Genomic DNA, 21157 nt, shown 5'->3' with positions numbered 1-21157 from the left:
CCCCATGTAATAACAATTCTGGAACATCTGTTCTTATGAACTGTATATTGTGCCATGCCTCTATTATTCCTGTTAGAAGTTTACAAATAAATTGTCAGCAGTCTGCTTGGTGTTACCAGTAGTGGGTGTGTCTGACTCTGTCCGATCAGTGCTGCCGATGTTGTACAGGGACCCCCCCCTCATGGCAATACTCATCTGTACCTTTACTGCAAGCAATTTATAACTTCTAGCAGGAATAATAAAGGAATGGCACAACATAGAGTCACAAGAATATACGCTCCAGAATTGTTATGACATGGGGAATGAAAGTAGTTACTACAACAGACATGTCAGGAGAGGTGACAGGTCCTATTTAAATGTATCATACATACTGATGAGTAGCAGCACGGGGAGCAGCAGTATAGAACACATTTTCTACTGTAAACAATATAGACAGGCAGTCAAACAGCAAAATAAATGCCCAGTCTTCTCTGGTTCAGAGACTGTACATGTGCTTGCTTTGCGTTGGTCTCCTTGGCAGTGCCGCAAATATACGGTGCAGGGCGTGAACATCATCTAATAATCCAAGACTTGTTTGGATTTTAAAAAGTTGTTTTTGCTAATACTGTTATTTTAGCTATCTTCATAAATGTCCTATACCCTAGCAAGTGAGCTTTATGGCTCTGTCACACAAGCGTGTCCCTTGCGGGAATCATGCTCCGTGTGAGAGAGGGATTGTGCGTTCTGGACTTAGAAAGCGCACAACATTATCATGATTTATAATGCTGTGTGCCTGTGCATGACTTTCTGTAACGGAATCTTACTGACATAAAGTTGTCTGTATGATTCTCTCACAATCATGATAATGCTTTGTGCTTCCTAAGTCCAGAACGCATAATCCATCTTCTCACATGGAGCATGATTCCAGCAAGGGCCACGGTTGTGTGAAAGAGCCCTTATATAAGCTTTTTTGGTCATCCGATAATCCAGAATATTTGACAATTGGGCCTCTAATGGCACCGAATGATGTTGGATTACAGCGATCCTACTGTACTTCATTTAAAGGGAGTCTGTCAGCAGACTTGACTCCTCAAAACTGCTGACATAGTTATATAGATGATGGGAGCCGCAGTGTAAGCATACATGGGAAGATAGTCAAGCAAGATGCATGACTAAGAAATCTAACTTTCATTCAGTCGCTGCCATCGCAATTGCCAAAGATGTGGTCCCTTAGCGTTCCGTGCCTTTGACAGTCGGCACTGAACACTTCAGTGTAGAGAGCCAAGGAAACTGGAAATGAGGGGAACATGACACTTGACATTGTGATGCCAGGGTGATTAAATGTTGTATTTCTTGCTTTCCTTCTGACGTACTGGAGCCAAACGGATCCGTCCTGGCACGTAATGTAAGTCAATGGGGACAGATCAGTTTTCTCCGACACAATCTAGTACAATAGAAAACGGATCCGTCCCCCATTGCAACAACTATTGCCCCAAGTATGCTTACACTGTTCCCATCATCACCCACAGTGCTGTAAGCAATTTTGAGAGGTCAAAGCTACTGACAGACACACTTAAAATGAACAGAAAACAATTTTTTAATTAAGTGTCCATTTAAATATCAGACTCACCAACGTAAGGTGTTCCGCGCTGGTGGCGCCGCTGGTACAAGTAGCAGCAAGAACACATGAAGCAGCAAATGAGTGTCACAATCACCACAAAGAAGAGGACGACAGCAAAGCCAATTCCAGCGATTGTCTTTGGGCTGCAGAGAACGCAAAGGCAAGGTTATTGTTTATTAGTTAGTTATCACTAGTGAACACAAGGAGGCTTGAGGCCAAAAGGAAGTAAACTAAATCATGCTGTTTATTTCATTTGCATTAGTCACAGGCTACTTCTCATCCTATACATATATGAGGGGTGTTCAATAAGTTATCTACCCCAGCATGTTCTGTCAGCGTTAGGCTACTTTCACACTACTGTTTTGGCTTTCCGTTTGTGAGATCCGTTCAGGGTTCTCAGAAGCGGTCCAAAACGGATCAGTTATGCCCTAATGCATTCTGAATGGAAAAGGATCCGCTCAGAATGCATCAGATTGCCTCCGTTCAGTCACCATTCCACTCGGGAGGAGGACACCAAAACGCTGCCTGCAGTGTTTTGCTTTCCTTTTGATTAAAAACGGACCCAAACCGATCCGTCCTCGCACACAATGTAAGTCAATGGGGACGGATCCGCTTTCTCTGACACAATCTGGCACAACAGAAAACAGATCCGTCCCTCATTGACTTTAAATGGTATTCAAGACGGATCTGTCATGGCTATAGAAGACATAATACACTGCTCAAAAAAATAAAGGGAACACTTAAACAACACAATGTAACTCCAAGTCAATCACACTTCTGTGAAATCAAACTGTCCACTTAGGAAGCAACACTGGGTGACAATCAATTTCACATGCTGTTGTGCAAATGGGATAGACAACAGGTGGAAATTATAGGCAATTAGCAAGACACCCCCAATAAAGGAGTGGTTCTGACCACTTCTCAGTTCCTATGCTTCCTGGCTGATGTTTTGGTCACTTTTGAATGCTGACGGTGCTTTCGCTCTAGTGGTAGCATGAGACGGAGTCTACAACCCACACAAGTGGCTCAGGTAGTGCAGCTTATCCAGGATGGCACATCAATGCAAGCTGTGGCAAGAAGGTTTGCTGTGTCTGTCAGCGTAGTGTCCAGAGCATGGAGGCGCTACCAGGAGACAGGCCAGTACATCAGGAGACGTGGAGGAGGCCGTAGGAGGGCAACAACCCAGCAGCAGGACCGCTACCTCCGCCTTTGTGCAAGGAGGAACAGGAGGATCACTGCCAGAGCCCTGCAAAATGACCTCCAGCAGGCCACAAATGTGCATGTGTCTGCTCAAACGGTCAGAAACAGACTCCATGAGGGTGATATGAGGGCCCGACGTCCACAGGTGGGGGTTGTGCTTACAGCCCAACACCGTGCAGGACGTTTGGCATTTGCCAGAAAACACCAAGATTGCCAAATTCGCCACTGGCGCCCTGTGCTCTTCACAGATGAAAGCAGGTTCACACTGAGCACATGTGACAGACGTGACAGAGTCTGGAGACGCTGTGGAGAACGTTCTGCTGCCTGCAACATCCTCCAGCATGACCGGTTTGGCATTAGGTCAGTAATGGTGTGGGATGGCATTTCTTTGGAGGGCCGCACAGCCCTCCATGTGCTCGCCAGAGGTAGCCTGACTGCCATTAGGTACCGAGATGAGATCCTCAGACCCCTTGTGAGACCATATGCTGGTGCGGTTGGCCCTGGGTTCCTCCTAATGCAAGACAATGCTAGACCTCATGTGGCTGGAGTGTGTCAGCAGTTCCTGTAAGACGAAGGCATTGATGCTATCGACTGGCCCGCCCGTTCCCCAGACCTGAATCCAATTGAGCACATCTGGGACATCACGTCTCGCTCTATCCACCAACGTCACGTTGCACCACAGACTGTCCAGGAGTTGGCAGATGCTTTAGTCCAGGTCTGGGAGGAGATCCCTCAGGAGACCGTCCACCACCTCATCAGGAGCATGCACAGGCGTTGTACGGAGGTCATACAGGCACGTGGAGGCCACACACAGTACTGAGCCTCATTTTGACTTGTTTTAAGGACATTACATCAAAGTTGGATCAGCCTGTAGTGTGTTTTTCCACTTTGATTTTGAGGGTGACTCCAAATCCAGACCTCCATGGGTTAAAAAATTTGATTTCCATTTTTTTTTTTTTTTTGTGTGATTTTGTTGTCAGCACATTCAACTATGTAAAGAACAAAGTATTTCAGAAGAATATTTAATTAATTCAGATCTAGGATGTGTTATTTTTGTGTTCCCTTTATTTTTTTGAGCAGTGTACAACCGGATCCGTTTATGACCGATTCATGCGGTTGTATTATTGTAACGGAAGCATTTTTGCAGATCCATGACGGATCCGTGTGAAAGTAGCCTTAGAGAGCTGAGCTTCTCTGTGCAGGTTGAGACATGTCTAGACATGCAATACACAGTGGCATGTCAATCTGATGAAAGCACTGAAAGTGACAGGATAGAAAGTGCAGTACAGTGGGGTTCTAGAAAGAAAGTGAGGGATTTGGAGCTGCGTTCCCAGATTAAATTCCTTACAAAGGAAGAAAAGAAGCCTAAAGAAATCCATGAAGGGATGATTGCTATGTATGGTGATGATGCACCTTTCCACTACCAAGTAAAGTCTTGGGCCAATCAGTTCAAATGAAGATGATCCATGTTCAGGGCGACCTGTCGAAGCATCTTCAGAAATGTGCTGTAAAGTAAGGGCAATGATTTTGGAAGGTCGTCGGGTCAAAGTATTGTTCTAGCGCATGACTTAGACATTTCAGTTTGTTGAAAATGGAGTACCGCACACCGTTGTTGTTAGTGCTAGCAAGGACTTGTGAGTCGTAATCCAATAGTAGAAAATTGCAGCACACAGCTTTTTATTTGCCGTTAAGTTACGTTTTAATAGTATTTCATCATATGAAAATCATGATCCAGGTCAATTACAGGATGTGTAGAAAAGTCATATACATTTCAATATGGCGACCGTTGCGTTGTATATGACTTTCCTACACATCCTGTAATTGCACTGGATCATGATTTTCATATGATGAAATACTATTAAAACGTAACTTAACGGCAAATAAAAAGCTGTGTGCTGCAATTTTCTACTATTAGACATTTCAGTTGGCACAGTTTCTGATATACAAACGCAAAATACAAATGCAATAGCACTCTGCAACCAGCACTCTGCCCTGCCTCTATGCTGGATGTTGAATGAGGCATTGGTGTACATTTTGGCCAAAGCGTAATAAGCCACTCACCACGTCAAGGTCGCCTCTATGGAGTGGTCCCTAACAGTTTCTGATATCATTCATGATGTTTTGCTGATGTCAAAGGTCAGCTCCCGGTGGGTGCCATGAATGTTGAAGCAATTAAAGAGAAACACAGTGGGAAGTTGTCGGTAGGTGTGTTGCTGCTTCACTACAATGTGCCAGCTAACAAGTCTCACAAATCACAAGCTGCTATCAAGGAATGTGGCTTCATGGAGCTTAACCATCCATCCTACAGTCCAGACCGTGCTCCCAGTGATTACTTTCTCTTTCTAAACCTGATGAAATTTCTACGTGGGCAATGATTTTCTGATGATAATGGAGTCAAGGAGGCGGTAACAGGGTTCCTGCAGCAGCAGGAAGTCTCCTTCTATTCTAAGAGCATCCGATCACTGAAGGCGAAGTGAAATAATTGTGGTGAAGTCAAAGTAGTAAGTTAAATTTTCTCAGAAAATTTTGTTTCAGGTAGATAAATTATTTGAACACCCCTCGTAATTTAGCAAAAAAAATAAAAAATTAATCAAGCATCTTAGATTACAGACAACTCTGTACATCCATATGTTTTTCTCCAGGGCCATCTTCTATATATCTTGCCCTCTGCTTTTCCTCTGGCAGTTATAACAAGGTTTACAACATGCAGCCAGACAATAGGGGAGATTTATTATTATTGTTTTTAATTCAGTCTGCTTAAAGCTGGCTGAGGCTGGCAGAGATGCACCAAATTCATTAAACTGGCTCATGCTGTGTGATATATTTGATGCACCTTGGTAGACCATTTTGTATTCCTTACCAATGGTGTGCCAATGGGGGTGGTGGTTTGCATCGGGTGACTGCTTTCAGGGGTATGCCAGATGCAATGAGCACTTCCATCAATATAGATGGAAGAGCTTAACTAATGTGGAGGGGGGCGCAATGGGGGCATAACTACTGTGAAGGGACCACAATGTGGGCATAACTACTGTGAAGGGACCACAATGTGGGCATAACTACTGTGAAGGGACCACAATGTGGGCATAACTACTGTGAAGGGACCACAATGTGGGCATAACTACTGTGAAGGGACCACAATGTGGGCATAACTACTGTGAAGGGACCACAATGTGGGCATAACTACTGTGAAGGGACCACAATGTGGGCATAACTACTGTGAAGGGACCACAATGTGGGCATAAATACTGTGAAGAAGCGTAATGGGGGCATAACTACTATGAGGAAGCACAATGTTTTAAAGTGTGTGTGTGTGTGTGTGTGTGTGTGTGTGTGTGTGTGGAGGGGGGGGGGGGATCTGGGGGCAGAGAAGTGGGTGCCAAACACTTTAGGCGTGTCACTGTTCCTTACACAATCTCTTGGTCAGCTTACCTTAGACCAATATATTTCACTAAAATGTTGAAGCCTTTAAAGTTTTTTTCAAAGACTTTACAACTGCTGACCACAGTGAGGTAAGCATAAAGTTGATGACAAATTCTCTTTAAGTTTATCCAAGTTAAATGCTATTTGCTGAAGTCAGAGAGAATCCCTTCAATACAGGTTGGAGCCTTATTGGGGGGCATTATAATACATTGGGCACTAATGCAGGCCAGAGCCCTACAAGGAGGCATTATAATACCCTACAAAGGGGCACCAATACAGGCAGGAGCCCAATGGAGTGGAACACAGGGGCAGTACAAGGGGGCATTAATACTGGCCTGAGCACTACAGGGGGCACCACAAGGAGGCATTAATACGGGCCATATCATTACAGGGGGGTATTATAATACACAAAGCACTAAGAGGGAGCATTAATACAGGTAAGAGCTCTACAGGGGGCATATAATACAGGTGATCTACGGGGGGGGGGGGGGGGGGGGTTATAACTGGAATTAGAACTTAACTTCAAGGGGAACTGCAGGGGGCTTTATAAATAATGGTGTTACTACAGGGGGCATAATAAATATTGGGGCCACAATAGTGGGAATTGTAACTACTGCTGTGCACTCTACAGGGGGTGTCAGAGAGGGGTTTCATTACTGCTGGGGGTACTATTACTACTGGGGGGGGGGGCATTATTATTGAGAACAATATGCAGGGCATTGCTATTAATGGGGGCACTCTTGGGGAGTATTATCGCCATTGGGGTACTGTAAGGGCACTATTACTAATGAAGACAGTCTGGGAGCACTATTACTATGTGGGAGACTATTATTTTTGAACTATAGTATTTGTGTGCATTGGGGAGCATAGTATTGGGGGTAGTAACAGGATGACAATGTTGGGGCACCGGGAGGGGGTGTCACGGCTGTGTCATGGTCTGATGGTAGTGGACCGTGACACTTGTGCCGTGCATGCTTGTTGCTGGTGGCAACTTGTTGTTTTAGCATGTGTGGTCACTTCCCCTTTTAGTCTGGTGTTCCTTCCCATTTTGGTGTGTAATGGGTTTAGGTGTGTGCAAGGTGGGGCTGGGTGTGGCCTCATGGCTCTTCTCATGTTGGAGTTGTGAGCAAGTGGTCAGTTGTTTGTCTGCCTTTGTAGGAGAAGGAGCTTTGCTCCTCTCTGGATGTTTCACCAGTCCGTGAGGGCCTCCTTGTGGAACATCAAGGTCTTTAGCGATGTCTCCCTATGTTCTCCTCTTTGTTCCCTACCTTACCTGTTGTTATGTTTGGTGTGGGTTTGTTTTGGGGATTTGTTGTTATGTCTAGTTTGGTGTTCTATGTCTGGTATGTTTGGTGTATTGCCCGGCATGGTTGCTAGACATCCTCTTGTTTGTCTGTACCTCCGGTGAGGTGGTCCCAAGGGTTCCTTGGAGGGGGAACCACAAGTCAGCAAGCAGTAGTTGTTCCACCCAGTCATTGTCGTTTTGCACTGGGCTCTTACCTGCTGCTATGTGTTTTTGCTTGTTGTCTGCTCCTTCCAAGTTTCTAGGCCTGTGTGAGACTTCGGTTCATCTGTGTCGTGGATGAACCGGTCGTCTCTTATTCCTGACTCCAATTTCAGGGATCATTAGGGTCAGAAGGTCCCAGATTCCGGAGTATGAGCCCCTCTATTATCAAGGCCGGTTCATACAGTTAGGAGGTCAGGGATAGGAGGAGGGTGGCGTTAGGAGGTGACCTGCTCCACCTAAACCCAGTACACACCAAAATGGGAAGGAACACCAGACTAAAAGAGGAAGTGACCACACATGCTAAAAAACAACACATTGCCACCGGCAACAAGCATGCACGGCGCAAGTGTCACGGTCCACTACCACCAGACCATGACATAGTCGTGACAGGGGGAGGATCATGTAAAAAAGTGAGGAATCTATATGTCGGTGTGTCAAATTCTGCAGAGGTGAGACAGCAGAAATAAGGTGTCATGGTGGGTTGGTCTAAATGGAAAAGATGAGGAAAAATAACATCTACATCAGAAGAGACATCAGTGGGTGTAATAGGTATGGTTCTATATTCTATTAACAATAATAATGTATTGGATAATATTTGAAAGAAAAGTATCAATCCCAAATTTTTTTCTGGACTGGGCTGACTAGGGCCTACCATTAAAATTTATTTTGGAGGCCCACCATACAGATACATACAAATATTACCTGCTCACATGGCAGCAAGATGCTACAAGATGATTAGGAGGTCCCTGCAGCAATTTTGAGAAGGCACGTCTCTGGAAAAGGAGGATACTGACTGTCCTGCCTCTGTACTTATCAGCCACATGAAAATGTCTATAATAATAAACTGGGTAGTTTCTTAAATATTTAAGCCAGTTTTTTTTTATGTCAACTTAGGCTGATTGAGGTGCTGTACAATCTATATGCAGTGCAGTATGTCTACTGTGTTACGTGCCACTTGTGCAGGGGGTGGAAGACAAGGTGCATACCTTGCTCAGGGACCCACCAGGGGATTCACCTGTACCACTGTGGGCCAGTCCAAGCCTTTTGGCGGTCCTACTCATTGACTGACAGCTATATCTGTGTCATACATAAGTGCATACAGAGACAGTTGTCAATAACAGAGCAGAACCGTCCACATGGCTACGGAGCTCAGAAAAAGCACAGATTTAAATGAATAAAATACAAGTTATACTGAATCTTTTCTCATAAAACGATATAATCAAATCTACTCAGCGTCTCTTGCTCTAGATTACATGCTGTCAGTTCAGACTGCTTGTTCAACGTGACTGGTAGGCTTTAAAGGGAATCTGTCAGCTACAAAACATTTGCCAAACTACAGTAAGCGGTGTATGATGTAAGTGATGCGAGTCCGGTTATGTCATTTTTATCTTCATACTAACTTGCATTCCAAAGTTGTGCTCCGATAAACCAGCAGTAAAATGCAGTGGGAGGACATAACCGGACTTAGCATCACTTACACAATAAACCGTTTACTCTACCTTGGAGGGGTGTTTTGGAGCCAACAGATTCCCTTTAACACCCATCACTGAAATTCAAAAACATGTCTATAGGGGAAATGTTTAGCTATCAAAGGAATTTCAGTGAATATATTATTACTGTTAGTCTCAAATATTTGAACATTGAGCAGGGTAATGATAATTTAGGGTCTACCACAACATGATGGAGCTGAAATTAAATGCAGACTTTCAAATATCAGTAATGTGAGGTATTTGTTTCCCAAAGAATGAAGGGTATGGGTCAGTTTTACTGAATAAGGAACGGCGTAGAGACCAAACCTGTAAAACTGTGGTGGGATACAATTTTTTTCAATTCCACACAATTTGGATTTTTTTTCCCCTACTTCCCGCTACCCTGTATGCAACATTAAGTGGCGTCATTAGAAACAAGCTATGTGAACAGGAAAATAAAAAGGTTATGGCTCTGGGACTCTAGGGGTTAACCAAAACCTACTACAGAGAAGTATCTCTGGCTCTATTAAATTAACTCAGCTGATATAGGAGAAATGTAGACCCCATCCACAATTTTTCACAGAAGTTGAAAGCAAATCTGGTGAAGTGATGTAGGAATTACAGCTATTTTTACTTTTGAAATATAGCAACAATGGACCAGTACACCCACACTCTGGTATAAATCTGGACAAAAAATAATAATTAAGTTTATTGTAAACCGAAAATATAAAAATGAAAATAATAAACCTGATCCACTCCTCTATAGATGAATACAGATATATTATTTATAATACCAATTCATAAAATAGTACATAAAAATAATTAAAATATACTACTGTGCCTACATATCTCCTTATATATACACACACACACACACACACACATTGTCGCAGGGCCCAAGCGACATAAAAATATTCCATCGAATATTGCTGCTTTGTTGATTATGCTACCATTTGAAAATTATTTTAGCATAGACGGATTCCTAAGATAAGATCTTTAACTCTAGCATATGATACAGTCCTGATCAAAAGTTTAAGACCACTTGAAAAATGGCAAAAAATCATATTTAGTATGGCTGAATCATAACAAAGGTTCCAAGTAGAGATTCAACATGCAAAGAAGAAATGGGAGTGAGACAAAACATTTTTTGAGCATTTAATTTAATGAAAACAACGAATAAACTGAAACAGGCTGTTTTTCAGCTGATCAAAAGTTTAGAACCACACCTCCAAAAAAAAAAAAAAACTAACCCCCCCCCCCAAAAAACAGAAATCCAACTTCCAAACATGAACTCAGTAATGAGTAGCTCCGCCGTTATTGTTTATCACTTCAAAAATTAGTTTCGGCATGCTTGATGCAAGCGTTTCCATGAGGTGAGTGGGAACATTTCTCTAAGTGGTAAAGATGGCCGCACGAAGGCCATCTACTGTCTGGAACTGTTGTCCATTTTTGTAAACTTCCCTTGCCATCCATCCCCAAAGGTTCTAAATTGGATTTAGATCAGGGGAACACGCAGGATGGGCCAAAAGAGTGATGTTATTCTCCTGGAAGAAGTCCCTTGTCCTGCGAGCATTGTGTACTGTAGCGTTGTCCTGTTGAAAAACCCAGTCGTTACCACACAGACGAGGGCCCTCAGTCATGAGGAATGCTCTCTGCAACATCTGGACATAGCCAGCGGCCGTTTGACGCCCCTGCACTTCCTGAAGCTCTATTGTTCCACTGAAGGAAAAAGCACCCCAGGCCATTATGGCGCCCCCTACACTGTGGCACGTAGAAAACATCTCAGGTGGGATCTGCTTGTCATGCCAGTAACGTTGGAAACCATCAGGACCATCAAGGTTAAATTTTTTCTCATCAGAGAATAAAACTTTCTTCCACCTTTGAATGTCCCATGTTTGGTGCTCTCTTGCAAAGTCCAAACGAGCAGTTCTGTGGCGTTCAAGGAGACGAGGTCTTTGAAGACGTTTTTTGTTTTTGAAGCCCTTCAGTCTCAGATGCTGTCTGATGATTATAGGGCTGCAGTCAGCACCACTAAGGGCCTTAATTTGGGTCGAGGATCATCCAGTGTCTTGAGGGACAGCCAATTGGATCCTCCGGCTCAGTGCTGATGACATTTTCTTGGGTCTTCCACTTGACTTTTTTGCTCTATAACCCTCAGGATCATTTATGAAATTCCAAATGACTGTCTTACTGCGTCCCACCTCAGCAGCGATGGCGCGCTGTGAAAGACCCTGCTTATGCAGTTCAACAACCCGACCACGTTCAAAAAGGGAGAGTTTTTTTGCCTTTGCCATGACAACGTGTGACTACCTGACAGAAAATGACAATGAATCCACATCTTTGCACAGATTTGGCCTTTTAAAAGGCATGTGATCCTAAAATTTGGATCAGCTGAAAAACAGCCTGTTTCAGTTTATTCGTTATTTTAAATTAATTGAATGGTCAAATTTTTTTTTGGGTCACTCATTTCTTCTTGTTGCATGTTGAAGCTCTACTTGGAACCTTGTTAAGATCCAACAATGTAAAATATGATTTTTTGCCATTTTTCAAGTGGTCTTAAACTTTTGATCAGGACTGTATTATCGAAAGTCTTCATGATTACAAGATTTAGGATCCAAGATTGGATGAGTTACTGGCCTGTACATTGTTGCAGTTGCGTTTTTTTGTGGTACTGGACATTTTAATACAATATCATCCATTGCCATATCTTTTGCGATTCTGTTTTATGCTGCCATTGTCACCTATTTTAGACCATGTTTAATAAATTGTAATATATTTTCGAATCCTCTGATTTCGATGTGACTCCTTATGCTAAGTGCCCTTCTCCACATTTTTATCCTGCTACTTTCTTATTCTATTGATTTGGGTGCATCAATTTTAGTTGGAGCACCTTAGCATTCCTAAATCAGGGTGAGCCGCCCCATACACCCAACAAAATGATAGAACTGTCCGCCAAATAAATAAAAATCAATAATGGTATTCTATCTTATGTATTAGTAGTTATTGTCCAGTACTGTATTGATTAACAATAACTAATATATAGGACTAATGTCCATAAATGAATAGTTCTCATCTCCTTTTCTCCAATATATACGATAAATATGGTAGGTTGAATAATACAAATGCGGTCAGATATATATTGTATACTAGCAGAAGGACTCGGCTTCGCACGGGTATATTTCATCTCTTTCATTTCATGTTTCAGTGTGTCATAAAAAGATATCAACAGTATCCCCCATAACAGTGACCTCTACAGTACCTGCCCCTTTAACAGTGATCTCCACAGTGCCCGTCCCTTTAACAGTGACTTCCACAGTGCCCGCCCCTTTAATAGTGAACTCCACAGCGCCCGTCCGTTTAATAGTGGCCCCTGCCGCCCATGCATGTAGCAGTGTAGTTGTGCCGTCATACGACTGAATATTTAAGCACTTCACATCCGGGCCATTTGCCCCTTTCCTGACCAGGCCTAATTTTGCAAATCTGACATGTCACTTTATGTGGTAATAGCTTTGGAACGCTTTTACTTATGCAAATTTTCTAAATTTCTATTTCTCTGCTTTTAAAACATATGGATTTTTAATTGCTCTATATTAAAGGGGTTCTGCACTTTCATTTAACTGATGATCTATCCTCTGGATAGATCATCAGCTTCTGATCGGTGGGGGTCCGACACCCGGGACCCCCGCCAATCAGCTGTTTGAGAAGGCAGCGGTGCTGCGGCCTTCTCACTGTTTACCGCCGGGCCGCCGACTTACTGACGTCACGACTAGTATCAACTAGCGTGGGCGCGGCTAAGCTCTGTTCACTTGAATGCAGCTTACATGGTAGATCATGTGCTATTTTTATAGAGCAGGTTGTTATGGACGCAATGATATCAAATATGTCTATTTTCTTTGTTTCAGTTTTACATAATAAAGCATTTTTGAAAAAAAAAAATTATACTTTTGTGTCTCCATTTTCTGAACGCCATATTTATTTAATTTTTTCTGCCGATAGTCTTGTGCAGCGGCTCATTTTTTGCAGGATGAGTTGACGTTTTTATTGCTACCATTTTTGGGTACATATGATTTTTTGATCAATTATAACACATTATGGGGCAAGGTGACCAAAAAAATTGGTTGCTTTAGCACAGTTTTTATTTATTTTTACAGCGTTCACCTGAGGGGTTAGGTCATGTGACATTTTCATAGAGCAGATAGATACAGACATGGCGATACCAAATATGTATACTTTTTCTTATTTATTTAAGTTTTACACAATAGCATTTTTGAAACAAAAAGAAAATTATGTTTTAGTGTCTCCATAGCCTTTTTGATCGCTTGGTGTTGCACTTTATGTGTGCTGCTGTCTTAGAGTGAGCTGTTCAAAAGGACAGGCCCCCGATGCAGTAAAAGGCCACTGTTAAAGGGGTTATCCGACTTAAATAAATCTATTCTAATTGCATTTATTGTAGACTAGTGAAAGATTCTTAAAATCACTTTCATTCCCATCTATCACTGTTTGGCCAGTTCAGGGTCATGTTACACCTGACGTCAGTAACCCTGCTCTGCTGGTGACGTTTCGTTTACAAGCTTCTCTCTGCTTGAGGGAGTGTCCAGGCTGTGTAAACGAGACGTCAGAGCCTCTGGTGCCCTCCCCCTCCAGCTCTCCTCACACTGCCCGGCTCTGCTCTGCTGGTGACGTTTCGTTTACAAGCTTCTCTCTGCTTGAGGGAGTGTCCAGGCTGTGTAAACGAGACGTCAGAGCCTCTGGTGCCCTCCCCCCTCCCCCCCCCTCCAGCTCTCCTCACACTGCCCGGCTCTGCTCTGCTGCTGATGTCTCGTTCACAAGCTTTTCCCTGCTTAAAGGAGTGTCCAGGCTCTGTAAACGAGACGTCAGAGCCTCTGGTGCCCTCCCCCCTCCAGCTCTCCTCACACTGCCCGGCTCTGCTCTGCTGGTGACGTTTCGTTTACAAGCTTCTCTCTGCTTGAGGGAGTGTCCAGGCTGTGTAAACGAGACGTCAGAGCCTCTGGTGCCCTCCCCCCTCCAGCTCTCCTCACACTGCCCGGCTCTGCTCTGCTGCTGATGATGTCTCGTTTACAAGCTTTTCCCTGCTTGAGGGAGTGTCCAGGCTGTGTAAACGAGACGTCAGAGCCTCTGGTGCCCTCCCCCCTCCAGCTCTCCTCACACTGCCCGGCTCTGCTCTGCTGCTGCTGATGTCTCGTTTACAAGCTTCTCTCTGCTTGAGGGAGTGTCCAGGCTGTGTAAACGAGACGTCAGAGCCTCTGGTGCCCTCCCCCCTCCAGCTCTCCTCACACTGCCCGGCTCTGCTCTGCTGCTGATGTCTCGTTCACAAGCTTTTCCCTGTTTAAAGGAGTGTCCAGGCTCTGTAAACGAGACGTCAGAGCCTCTGGTGCCCTCCCCCCTCCAGCTCTCCTCACACTGCCCGGCTCTGCTCTGCTGGTGACGTTTCGTTTACAAGCTTCTCTCTGCTTGAGGGAGTGTCCAGGCTGTGTAAACGAGACGTCAGAGCCTCTGGTGCCCTCCCCCCTCCAGCTCTCCTCACACTGCCCGGCTCTGCTCTGCTGCTGATGATGTCTCGTTTACAAGCTTTTCCCTGCTTGAGGGAGTGTCCAGGCTGTGTAAACGAGACGTCAGAGCCTCTGGTGCCCTCCCCCCTCCAGCTCTCCTCACACTGCCCGGCTCTGCTCTGCTGCTGCTGATGTCTCGTTTACAAGCTTTTCCCTGCTTGAGGGAGTGGCCAGGCTGTGTAAACGAGACGTCAGAGCCTCTGGTGCCCTCCCCCCTCCAGCTCTCCTCACACTGCCCGGCTCTGCTCTGCTGCTGATGTCTCGTTTACAAGCTTCTCTCTGCTTGAGGGAGTGTCCAGGCTGTGTAAACGAGACGTCAGAGCCTCTGGTGCCCTCCCCCTCCAGCTCTCCTCACACTGCCCGGCTCTGCTCTGCTGCTGATGTCTCGTTTACAAGCTTCTCTCTGCTTGAGGGAGTGTCCAGGCTGTGTAAACGAGACGTCAGAGCCTCTGGTGCCCTCCCCCCTCCAGCTCTCCTCACACTGCCCGGCTCTGCTCTGCTGCTGATGATGTCTCGTTTACAAGCTTTTCCCTGCTTGAGGGAGTGTCCAGGCTGTGTAAACGAGACGTCAGAGCCTCTGGTGCCCTCCCCCCTCCAGCTCTCCTCACACTGCCCGGCTCTGCTCTGCTGCTGCTGATGTCTCGTTTACAAGCTTCTCTCTGCTTGAGGGAGTGTCCAGGCTGTGTAAACGAGACGTCAGAGCCTCTGGTGCCCTCCCCCCTCCAGCTCTCCTCACACTGCCCGGCTCTGCTCTGCTGCTGATGTCTCGTTTACAAGCTTTTCCCTGCTTGAGGGAGTGGCCAGGCTGTGTAAACGAGACGTCAGAGCCTCTGGTGCCCTCCCCCCTCCAGCTCTCCTCACACTGCCCGGCTCTGCTCTGCTGCTGATGATGTCTCGTTTACAAGCTTTTCCCTGCTTGAGGGAGTGTCCAGGCTCTGTAAACGAGACGTCAGAGCCTCTGGTGCCCTCCCCCCTCCCCCCTCCAGCTCTCCTCACACTGCCCGGCTCTGCTCTGCTGCTGATGTCTCGTTTACAAGCTTCTCTCTGCTTGAGGGATTGTCCAGGCTGTGTAAACGAGACGTCAGAGCCTCTGGTGCCCTCCCCCCTCCAGCTCTCCTCACACTGCCCGGCTCTGCTCTGCTGCTGATGTCTCGTTTACAAGCTTCTCTCTGCTTGAGGGAGTGTCCAGGCTGTGTAAACGAGACGTCAGAGCCTCTGGTGCCCTCCCCCCTCCAGCTCTCCTCACACTGCCCGGCTCTGCTCTGCTGCTGATGTCTCGTTTACAAGCTTCTCTCTGCTTGAGGGAGTGTCCAGGCTGTGTAAACGAGACGTCAGAGCCTCTGGTGCCCTCCCCCCTCCAGCTCTCCTCACACTGCCCGGCTCTGCTCTGCTGCTGATGTCTCGTTTACAAGCTTCTCTCTGCTTGAGGGAGTGTCCAGGCTGTGTAAACGAGACGTCAGAGCCTCTGGTGCCCTCCCCCCTCCAGCTCTCCTCACACTGCCCGGCTCTGCTCTGCTGCTGATGATGTCTCGTTTACAAGCTTTTCCCTGCTTGAGGGAGTGTCCAGGCTCTGTAAACGAGACGTCAGAGCCTCTGGTGCCCTCCCCCCTCCAGCTCTCCTCACACTGCCCGGCTCTGCTCTGCTGCTGATGATGTCTCGTTTACAAGCTTCTCTCTGCTTGAGGGATTGTCCAGGCTGTGTAAACGAGACGTCAGAGCCTCTGGTGCCCTCCCCCTCCAGCTCTCCTCACACTGCCCGGCTCTGCTCTGCTGCTGCTGATGTCTCGTTTACAAGCTTCTCTCTGCTTGAGGGAGTGTCCAGGCTGTGTAAACGAGACGTCAGAGCCTCTGGTGCCCTCCCCCCTCCAGCTCTCCTCACACTGCCCGGCTCTGCTCTGCTGCTGCTGATGTCTCGTTTACAAGCTTCTCTCTGCTTGAGGGAGTGTCCAGGCTGTGTAAACGAGACGTCAGAGCCTCTGGTGCCCTCCCCCCTCCAGCTCTCCTCACACTGCCCGGCTCTGCTGCTGATGATGTCTCGTTTACAAGCTTTTCCCTGCTTGAGGGAGTGTCCAGGCTCTGTAAACGAGACGTCAGAGCCTCTGGTGCCCTCCCCCCTCCAGCTCTCCTCACACTGCCCGGCTCTGCTCTGCTGCTGATGTCTCGTTTACAAGCTTCTCTCTGCTTGAGGGAGTGTCCAGGCTGTGTAAACGAGACGTCAGAGCCTCTGGTGCCCTCCCCCCTCCAGCTCTTGTCACTGCCTCGGCTCTGCTATGCGATCGCTGATGTGCAGTACATACCAAGGCGATCTCTTCTCCAGCAGCACAGGGTATGTTTGTCCCTCCTGCATTCACTGGGGCTAGAGGTGGCAGTTTGTAAACGTTCCCCTCTGCGTCTGGGGATCATTATTACAGCCCTGGTCCCCCCCCCCCACACTAGTACACATTCAACACCCCCTGGGAAATATAAATAAATTATTGGCCATCATTATTATCATCATCATTATTCAGCTATATAAAATCCTTATCTGCCACCAAAATATAAATTTATCTAAGCAATATCCATATTGAATATATATTTGAATAATATAGATATTGCTTAGATACAGATAATGCTAATGATATTTTCACACTAGCGGCAGGACGTATCCGACAGGCTGTTCACCCTGTCGGATCCGCCCTGCCGCTATTTGACGGTGCCGCTGGACGGATCCGTTATTGCAATTCATTTCTAGACGGATCCGCACCTGGATCCGTCTACAAATGCTGTCACTTATCACACTGATCGGCGGATCCAGCAGGCACGCAGCTCCGACGACGGAGCTGCCGTGCGGATCCGGCGTTGCAAAACAACTGAAGGACGGATCCGTCCTTCCGGTCTACGCATGCACAGAACATGAAAACTGTGAAAAAGACTGCAAGAGGGATCCGTCCATCCGCATGACAAGCGGATAGACGGATCCGCCCTTCCGGTCTGCGCATGCGCAGAACATGAAAAATGTGAAAAAGACTGACAGAGGGATCCGTCCATCCACATGACAAGCGGATAGACGGATCCGTTATTGCAATGCATTTCTAGACGGATCCGCACCTGGATCCGTCTACAAATGCTGTCACTTGTCACACTGATCGGCGCATCCAGCAAGCACGCAGCTCCGACGACAGAGCTGCCTTGCGGATCCCGCGTTGCAAAACAACTGAAGGACGGATCCGCCCTTCCGGTCTGCGCATGCGCAGAACATGAAAACTGTGAAAAAGACTGCAAGAGGGATCCGTCCATCGACATGGCAAGCGGATAGACGGATCTGTTATTGCAATGCATTTCTAGACGGATCCGCACCTGGATCCGTCTACAAATGCTGTCACTTGTCACACTGATCGGCGCATCCAGCAGGCACGCAGCTCAGACGACGGAGCTGCCTTGCGGATCCGGCGTTGCAAAACAACTGAAGGACGGATCCGCCCTTCCGGTCTGCGCAGAACATGAAAAATGTGAAAAAGACTGACAGAGGGATCCGTCCATCCGCATGACAAGCGGATAGACGGATGCATTATTGCAATGCATTTCTAGACGGATCCGCACCTGGATCCGTCTACAAATGCTGTCACTTGTCACACTGATCGGCGCATCCAGCAGGCACGCAGCTCCGACGACAGAGCTGCCTTGCGGATCCGGCGTTGCAAAACAACTGAAGGACGAATCCGCCCTTCCGGTCTGCGCATGCGCAGAACATGAAAACTGTAAAGGACTTCCGGTTCCGGCGCGCGCATGGATAGACGCTAATAACCGGAGCTCCGCTCTACCGGCCCGAAATTCATAGAGCCGCCGTACATCGGGACTGTAAAGTGCCTAAACATACCCCTTAAGGTGTCAGGGGTGACCCATGGAAAAATTTTTGGTCAGAGGCGGCTCTCAGAACGAGTTCCCAACGTTGCTCCGGCCAGGAGAGGAATCGAGAAGCCGAGGCAAGATGGCGCCGACGCAAGATAAGCACCAGAGGCTTACCAGATTGACTTCCCAGCCAACACAGAAGAGCGCGGAAGCCTCCTGTTCAGATGAGGAGGAAGTGGAATGTGACACAGGGCCGAATGAGGAGTTAACTTCTTCATGCAAAAAGATGGCTATAGAAGTGGCCAAACTCCTGGCACCAGATATTAAGGCCTCACTAGAGGCCACAGTGTCGTTGGCCTTAAAGCAGCTACAGGCTGAAGTGACCCAGCACACCTCCCAGATCGCCGAAGTACAACAGAGGGTGATGGTAACCGAAGAAGAGCTGGAAAAAGCACATACCAGTATCAGCGAACTCGTACGCAGTAATCAGTATTTAAAAGAGAAGGTTGATGACCTGGAGAATCGCTCCCGGAGGAGCAACCTAAGAATAGTTGGACTACCGGAGTCGGTTCCTCCAAACCAGTTGGCAGATATTTGTGAGGTGGAAATCCCGCAAGCGCTGGGGCTGAGAGGCTCGTGCATAGTGGAAAGGGCACATCGCCTAGGACCGCTGATGTCGCCGGGAGGGCGCTTAGATAACACACGGCCCAGAGCGGTAATCATGAAGTATTTAAACTACGCTGCCAAAGAGGCCATACTGTCAAAATTCAGGCGACACACGCCACCCCTACTGGTTCGGGGAAAGAAGGTTCTTTTATTCAGTGACTATTCGGCTGAAGTAGCTAAGAGAAGGAGAGAGTTCACTCACATTTGTTCCTCTCTGGCTCAGCATAAAGTCAAATTTGCCCTAATGTACCCAGCGACGCTAAGAATCTTTCGTCAAGATGGCACAATTGACACCTTCCACTCACCAGGAGAGGCGATGGAGGCTTTGGAGTCTGACCCGTTATTCTCGGACATGATTCCCCCACCTTCCCAGAGATCAACAGCATCGATCAGAGGAAGAGGACCTAGACAGAAATGAGGTCACCTGAAGCTTGTGTCTGTGGGATCGGAAGCAGTGCTGCAAAGCGCCTTTGAAAGAACACGTGAGATGGCAAAAGACTCATAGTTCATTAATGTTCTGATAGGCCAATAACTGTTATGTCATAAATTAAGGGCTGGAGGGCTAGGAGAATTTATGTAATTGTCCTCGAGACAGTTAGTTCTGGTTTTACTGTAGTAACGACAGCTACACGAAAAAATGCGCGAAAAAAGTGAAGTTAACAGAAATGATGTTAATGTTGTGGGGTTAAGAGTTGGGAAGGGGGGAGGGAGGGGGGAGGGAAACACTACTCTGGGACTGGTCGAGACCAAGATGATCAAAAAATGCTATGTGAGATACCGTTGCTATCTGTTCAGGGTTGACTCTCCTGCAGAGATCTATAATATCAAATCTTTATGAGAGTGGCCACATGGAACGTTAAGGGTCTCAGATCCCCCTCAAAGCGCATGGCGGTGCTGCGCCATCTTAAAAAACTTAAGATTGATATTGCATTTTTGCAGGAGACGCATCTGGAAGAAGCTGACTTTTGGAGGATGCAGAGACTGTGGGTTGGACAGGTGGTAGGTTCGTCCTCTATTGGTAAAAAGGCGGGTGTCGTTATTCTATTACACAAACGCTTACAATATGTTATCAAGTCCACGCTGACGGACGACCAAGGGAGATGGATGCGCATATGTTTAGATTCACCCGTAGGTCAGATGGTCATCCACAACATCTATGCCCCCAATGCGTCCCAGACGGAGTTTTATAAACGATTGGAGGTGGAGATCTTGAAAGAGGATTCCCAAATGATAATGGTAACAGGAGATTTTAATAGGGTGCACAATGAGCCAGAGGATAGGAGGCGAGAGACCCCTGGGGCTATTAGCAACCAAAATCGTGCTCAGACCTTACTCCCGTTATTACAGAATACGGGGCTACTGGATGCATGGCGTCATTATCACCCAATGGACCGAGAGTTCACCCATTTTTCTCATGCGCAGGGGTCATGGTCAAGGATTGACTATTTTTTTACATCATCGAGACTACTGTCAAGAGTCAAGATGGTCGAGATTTCTGACTTACTAATCTCTGATCATGCCCCAGTGATCATGGAAATTATGGACACCGTCCCTAGGGGACAGGAATATATTTGGAGGCTGCCTCAACACTTGTCCAATGACAAAGAGTTTATAGATAAAGTTAGAGGTTGGTGGTGGGAATACTCACAGGATAATGCGGAACATGCATCTAATCGAGCTCTCTTTTGGGACGCAGCTAAAGCTGTGTTACGGGGTCGCATAATGTCCCATACGATAGGGAAAAAGAAGGAGGCAAGGATTAAATATGAGGAAGCCGTCATACAGGTACGAGAGGCATACACAAACTTCTTGCAGACCCCCACAGAGGTCAATAAGTTATTATGGGTAACAGCCAAACATAACTTTGACTATTGTACCGAAAGACAAGAAAAATGGT

At 46.5% G+C, this 21157-nt stretch overlaps 1 protein-coding gene across 1 annotated transcript in view; it reads right to left on the bottom strand.

The window, feature by feature from the left end:
- Window positions 1-21157, bottom strand: part of SHISA4 (shisa family member 4) — an 83765-nt gene that overhangs the window by 3440 nt on the left and 59168 nt on the right. The window contains exon 3 of the mRNA XM_040424210.1: window positions 1610-1743. Within this exon, the coding sequence (XP_040280144.1) occupies window positions 1610-1743 (134 nt within the window). The remainder of the gene's footprint in view (window positions 1-1609; window positions 1744-21157) is intronic.

The sequence above is a fragment of the Bufo bufo genome, chromosome 3 (genome assembly GCF_905171765.1).
Source record: "Bufo bufo chromosome 3, aBufBuf1.1, whole genome shotgun sequence".
NCBI lineage: Eukaryota > Metazoa > Chordata > Amphibia > Anura > Bufonidae > Bufo > Bufo bufo.
The sequence above is the reverse complement of the archived record's forward strand: the minus strand, read 5'-3'. Positions and strand labels throughout refer to the sequence as shown.